Below are 6624 nucleotides of genomic sequence, written 5' to 3'. Positions count from 1 at the left end.
ATTCTGTTTGTGGATTTCAGCTCAGCATTCAGCACAATCTCCCCATGAAACTGATCAGCAAACTCAGCACTCTGGGTTTAAATTCAAATCTCTGCAACTGGATATTGGACTTCCTCACAAACAGACCCCAGTCAGTTCGGATTGGCAGACACACCTCCTCCAGTCTAGTGCTCAACACGGGTGCCCCCCAGGGCTCTGTGCTCAGCCCCCTCCTGTTCACACTGTACACCCACAACTGCAAAACCAAGGAGTTGATTGTTGATTTAAGGAAAAAGGAGATAAAGACTACATCAGTGGAGCTGAGGTGGAGCAGGTGAACAGGTTCCTGGGAATCAGCATTAGAGAGAACCTGACATGGTCATCTCACATCTCCAGGCAGGTGAAGAAAGCTCAGGAACAACTGGATTTCTTGAGGAAGCTTAAGAAGGCCAAATTCACACGAAAAGTACTTGTCAGCTTTTACAGAGGAGCAACGGAAAACATCCAGACTGGAAACATGACTAACAGGCATGGGATGTGCACAGCCCAGGACCAGAGAGCTCTGCAGGGTGATTAAAACTGCTCAGAAGGTCACTGGTACCCATCTCCTGAGCATCAGTGATCAGTGAGGTGCCTGCCTAAAGGACAGTACCCACCCAGCCACAGCCTGTTCACCCTGCTGCCCTCTGGGAAGAGATATAGACGTTTCTGCTGCCACACCACCAGACTGCAGAGCAGCTTTTTCCCCCAAGCTATGAGACTTTTAAACTCAGGTTCATCCTCAGCACTGCTCCATTGGATATAGTTTATTTCTGTTTATCATTTTTGTAGTTGCTTCTGTATTAATGTATATTGTCTGCTATGTAGCAGAAGGGAGTTGCAAAACTCAATTTCACTATCTAACTTGTTATATTGTGACAAATAAATGTACCTACCTCCCTAACTACCTAAAATGGGTTTATATTCTGAGCCTCTTCGTGATTCTGCCTTGTGATAGAGTTTGTGGTTGAATTTGAAATAACTCTATGTGGTCTAGCTTAAAAGAGAAAGAGATGCACTTTTCCTGGGCCAATCATGTATTTTTTTTTTTTTTTAAGTCTGACCTGACCACACCGATTTTGCTTGATTCCAATTTTATTTATTTCTAAGGATATATATCTATAATTGACAGTATACACAAACATTTTTGTAGCTTGTCTCTAATGGAAAATGTTCTTTTTGTTTCTTTCTTCTAGGGATGCCAAAAAACTCACGTGGACTATTAATTTCGATAAAGTGAAAGGTCATCAATATAGCTACTTTGTTGTTTGTCAGGACAGGAGTGGGGAGCAAGTAGAGCATCTCTACAAAATTGGGCACTCATGAGATCTGTCTTTGACTGTGGGTGCGTAGCGTAGCCTACATGTCACCGGCAGAATCAAACCTTATAAAGTTAGATGTATTAAACTCAGGCCCGAGAACTTCTAGTAGATCATTCAAAACATCTCAAGTATCAGCGATGCAGGTGGAAAAGGGAGAAAAACCTTTAAAAATCAGAAAAGTAAAGTTGATGCTGGCATACTGGCGCAATCTCCACCGGCTATGTGCTCTATAAAACGTCTCTGGTGCTACTCATCCTGCCAAGAGTATTTTAACAGACTGATGGGAAATTACAATGAGACACGTTTCATAAGTTTTGGGTGGATTGGTGATGCAAAAGCAAAAAACATAGGATTGTAGCAATTACAGTTTGAATTACTTCCATTCCTCCTTGGTCACTCTCCTTGCCAAGCAACTCCCAGTGTGGTGTTTAGTACAAAACTATTTTGCAGACTCAGTGTCTGTATTCACAGATGGCTCCAAACATCCTGATACAGGGTGTGCAGGTGCAGCAGTATATATTCCAGTGAGTGAGTCATATATTAAGAAAAGAGTGTCAGACCACGTGTCAGTATATACCACAGCTGTTGGCAACATTACTGGCACTGCAGTGGATAGAAGAGAAGGCAATAAATACTGTTGTTGCTTCTGATAGTTTTTCAGCACTAACAAGCACAAGATCTGGCAAATCATCATTTAGAATCGTTATCATCAATGAAATATTCCTTATAATGTACAGGATGGAAAGGAAGGGTTTATCGACACGCTTCCTTTGCGTTCCTGCTCATGTTGGTGTGAAGGGAAATGATGAGGTGGAGGAGCCAAACAAACACTTAGCATTAAGCATGTAGACCTACAAATTGCTTTAAGCAAAGCTAGAGCTAAGACATTAAGTAGGAAATATGCACAGTCAGTGTGGTAGGAGCATTGGGATAATAATGAAACTGCAAGACAGCTATATAATATACAAAGATGTGTTGGTGCTGGGAGGGTGGTGGGCTGGAAATGACAGGAAGTAAACAGAATCACTTGTCTGAAAATAGGTCATACAAGTCTCAACCATACACTATATAAAATAGCACCAAACTGGAAAATGCACACACTGTAGCCAACCAGAAACGTGTTCTACTTCACTGTAGAAAATACAAAATCAAGAGGAATCAGCTTACAGGTCTCTGTAAGGAAGGCAAAACATGGCGTTATGTTGTCAGGTCTCTTGTGGAAAACGGAAGGCAACATATACTGGGACATTATTATCTTTTGGATAAAGGGATTTTGCTAAAATAATTCCCAGGGTTTTTATTTTGTTTGTTTTGTTTTTTTCTCCGCATATTCGCTCGTCCCACACTCCAGTCCAGTTGGCAGCGCTACTGTACCTCTAAGCTGGTTTGCCAATCACCAAAAAACACTAAAGAGGAAGTAGTTCAGCCAACTTGCTTTTATTTTGGCAACGCGAACCGGAAGTGTTTACGTCCAGATTGATTTAGAGCATTTGTCGTTAGCTTGGGGTTTAACAATGCAGGTAATGTTTATTTTAACGCGTATTTATAGTAAATTACAGTATGATGCTTTGTTATATCTCTCACTGGTGTTTCCACTGAAGTTGTACTCATATGATCATGTTTCTGGTTTACTTATTTGCAGAGCTAGCAGTAGCTAACTTGCTAACTCGGTACGTTAAGTTAACTGTTAACAGCTAACGTTAGGTTAACATAATAGTGAAGTGAACAACAGAAGTGAAGTTGATCATTTAATTGATGAAGTTGTTATTAGTCGTTAGGATGTTTGGTGTGTTCAGTGTGTGTTGGACATTTAGGTTATCGGACAGAGCTCGGTCTTTTTTTTCTCACTCAGCAACGAGAAGAGAAGCAGTTGGAGGCGTCGGTGGAGTCTCTCATCTCTCGGGTAGCACACGTCAAAAGCGCTCTTCACAATTTCATTTATAAGTTGGAAAATGAATACGAGCGATTGACATGGTAAGTGAAGCATTATGCCGAAGATTGATTTCAGTTTGTGCCTTTAAACTCAAAGGGAACATCCTCTCTAAATACAAGTATCAGTTTCCATTAACATCCAACAGTGTCGTTAAAGTTAATTACATAACTATATCAAGACTTCTTGCTTCATTCTTCATTCTGAGGCTTTGGGCATTTTTATTGGACACACATCTTTTAAAATGAGAACGTAGGGCCTCTGCATTGTCCCCTTACCACAGCCACACTTTCCAAAGAACCATTAGTCCCATTCTGAGGGCCAGTTTCAGCTCCCATCAGCTGATGACACATCTGAAGTCCATCTCTGGTCAAATTCTCAAGTTAAGTTTGAATTGTTTTATATGAAAGACACAACATCATAGTGTAGTGCAGATTGTCCTTATGAAATTGAAATCTGAAGTGTTTTCAAATTATTATTGTATCTGTCTGTCTGATGGACGGTAGTGAAACACCGTGAAACAGAGTGTCCCACTTATAACATTACCGGGTCAGTTGATTAAGATTTTTAACTGTATAAAAGCAATTAGGTGTAGGGTTGGGTATCGAGAACCGGTTCCAAGTTGGAACCGTGACCAAATTTACAAAGAACCGTGGATTCGATAAGACACGTATTCCGATTCTGCTCATTGGTTCCTTACTTATTGCATATTTGACTCGCGTTGGAATTGATAAATTTGAAATTGATACCCTACCCTAATGAGTTTAAAATATGTTCATTGGGGAGTGTTGTTTTCCTCTCAGATGCTTTGATGTGTGTTTGTGTCATCTAGGCCCTCTGTTTTGGACAACTTTGCTCTTCTATCTGGCCAGCTGAACACTATCAATAAACTGCTCAAGAACGAGAAGACGCCATCCTTTCGCAACCAGGTTATAATACCACTGCTTCTGTCCCCGGACCGAGATGAGGATTTAGCGGTGAGTATCAAAGCCGCTGGCTGACGTGTCTGCTACTCTTGAGGCGTTTTTCTAAGCGATCTCTCTGCTTGTTCCCCCACAGAAACTCACAGAGCAGCGCGTCCCGGTGTTCAGCCACGAGATTGTGCCGGACTACTTGCGGACCAAGCCTGATCCGGAGGTGGAGGAGCAGGAGAAACAGCTGAGTGCAGACGCGGCACGAATTGGCCCAGAGGCGGCGCAGGTCAGTTAGTTATCATATGGACTGAGAGGTTTAATGCCGTCTTACTAATAATAAGCAAATATGTAAAATATTACTTTGCCTTATATTGTGTATTTTGCATTGTTCAACCGCCCCGGTTATATTTTCATCAACAGAAACAGATCCAGACGTTGAATAAGCTGTGTTCTAATCTGCTAGAGAAGCTTAACAATCCTCGTGATGACAGAGATGCAGAAAGTGCAGGTTTGTTTAACTTTCCTGATAATTTATCTGAAATTCATTTCTGAATGGAAATAAGTTGACGTTCACGACCCCCCCCTCCAGCAATACGACAGAACAAACCTTCTTTCAACCCTGCTGACACCAACGCCTTGGTTGGAGCTGTCGCATTTGGAAAGGGGCTTTCCAAATGTAGGCCTCCAGGTCCAGGGGCCCCTGGACATTCAGGACAAGGGCCCATGATGAGCGGAGGGCCCACCTTACAGCAGGTCACCATTGGCGGTGGTTCAGGCCAGCAAGCAGGTATGGGAGGGCCTGTGGCTCCACAGCAGCAAGGGCAGCCAGGTAGGAGACCTGGAGAGCTGGGTTAGTATTCCACCTGACTACTCTGAGTGTTTGATCTGCAAATAAATAAATATGTCCTGATGGGACGCCCTTGCTGCTCTTTTATCTGTGTGTGTGTGTGTGTGTGTGTGTGTGTGTGTGTGTGATTTGTAAGAATATTTGACCTATTAATTGACGTTTTAAATGTGACTATTTTAGGATGTGAGTGAGTTGTGAATGAAGAAACTTATATACATATAGCATACTTTCATAAATACAGTATGAAGGTTAAATAATAGATTCTGTAATGACTACACCATATTTTAAAACCCTTTCTCACACAACACAATTTGTCAACAGTTATTGCAGACAGCAAAGGCTGAAAAGAATGATCTTAAAAATAGTATTTTATTCAATCAGGGGAAATGTTTGTGACTTCCTGTATGAAGCGATGATGCTGGCGGAAACTGACTTGACCTCAGCTTTTTTTTCACTCTCCTCCACCTCCAGGCGAGGCAGAAATTCATCTCAAATGAGCCTAATATATCAAGGGAGCTATTTAGTCATTTGTGTTCACACAGTGTAAGAATTGACCCTTGATATGTGCTGAGATATGTATATTTCTGTGTAGACATGTTAAATGTTTTAATTATGTACGGTTATTATCAATACCACTTTGAACTATACAAACCTTTTCTTTACACTTCAGTCAGATATTGTAATTTGCATTTGTTGCTGCTAATACACAATATTCAGTAGTTGATTTAAATCTGTTAGTGTGTATTTATTAGTGTTTTTTTCTTTCTCAGGAAAAATGCCAAGCAGCATCAAGACAAACATCAAATCTGCGTCCGGTTCAATGCATCCTTACAACCGATGAGCTCCTGCTTTCTTATTTCTTCGCCTAACATTTGTTACTTTTCAGAGTGTCACTTCACAGCAACGACAACATTTACAAAACATACATTTCACCTTTTGTGACCTTTTTATATAAACCCACAGTTATTCCTCTGTTCTCTCTTAAGCTGTTTGTAACCAGAGGATACATATTTTGATATTTTTTTCATATTTAAATTTTTGATACATCATCTGAGCCACTTGATGGCAGTATGTCATCATTTGTGGGATTATTACAGCTTGTATTTGGAACTATACTCTGACTCTTTCAATAAAAGATGTGTTAAAATTACTTGTTGGTTGTGTATAAATTCATTCAAACGTGTATTTAAATAAGTTACAATGAATATTCTGTTTTTGTGTACTTCAGGAAAGTCATACAGCAGATTTACTTAATATTTTTAAAAATCCTAAAGTGAATTGTAAGTAGCTGTCTTTTGTTTGTTGTTACAGTCAGGCGGTGTTTACACAGCTCTGCATTGTCAGAACGCTGACTTTGTTGTAATTGAAGGTCTCTGCTGGTGGTGTCTTCACTTGAACGGGACCCACCAAATGACCATCCCAACATTTCAGACATGCACCATGATCTGATGTCTGGTCAGTGTTTCTACAAGTAATTTTTTTTTTTTCTTCCCCTTGCCCATTTTGCTGCGCTACCAAAGGTGAGAATAATGAGGGTGGACGTTGCTCTGTGTGGCCTGATAATGTCAAAGTGTTTAAGGGGGCAAATGAGGA

At 40.7% G+C, this 6624-nt stretch overlaps 1 protein-coding gene across 3 annotated transcripts; it reads left to right on the top strand.

The window, feature by feature from the left end:
• The first annotated feature begins 2723 nt into the window (after positions 1-2723).
• On the top strand, positions 2724-6181 carry med8 (mediator complex subunit 8). Of its 3 annotated transcripts, none has more exons than XM_046049731.1 (7): positions 2724-2860; positions 3193-3314; positions 4103-4247; positions 4330-4470; positions 4605-4692; positions 4774-4971; positions 5802-6181. In XM_046049731.1, the coding sequence occupies exons 1-7, from the start codon at positions 2855-2857 to the stop codon at positions 5870-5872; spliced, it is 771 nt and encodes a 256-aa protein (XP_045905687.1). In that variant the 5' UTR covers positions 2724-2854; the 3' UTR covers positions 5873-6181. The 3 variants fall into 3 exon arrangements, with proteins under 3 accessions (XP_045905687.1, XP_045905686.1, XP_045905685.1); XM_046049730.1 differs by having other exon boundaries at positions 4774-5013; XM_046049729.1 differs by having other exon boundaries at positions 4774-5034.
• The last annotated feature ends 443 nt before the right edge of the window (positions 6182-6624 follow it).

Source organism: Micropterus dolomieu, linkage group LG05, assembly GCF_021292245.1.
Source record: "Micropterus dolomieu isolate WLL.071019.BEF.003 ecotype Adirondacks linkage group LG05, ASM2129224v1, whole genome shotgun sequence".
Taxonomy (NCBI): domain Eukaryota; kingdom Metazoa; phylum Chordata; class Actinopteri; order Centrarchiformes; family Centrarchidae; genus Micropterus; species Micropterus dolomieu.
The sequence above is the reverse complement of the archived record's forward strand: the minus strand, read 5'-3'. Positions and strand labels throughout refer to the sequence as shown.

What these genes read in the sequence shown, in the direction of transcription:
- med8 (XM_046049729.1), top strand. An exon ending in GAATACGAGCGATTGACATG is followed by an intron (nt 3,315 to 4,102) that starts GTAAGTGAAGCA and finishes TGTGTCATCTAG; the next exon opens with GCCCTCTGTTTTGGACAACT. An exon ending in ACCGAGATGAGGATTTAGCG is followed by an intron (nt 4,248 to 4,329) that starts GTGAGTATCAAA and finishes GTTCCCCCACAG; the next exon opens with AAACTCACAGAGCAGCGCGT.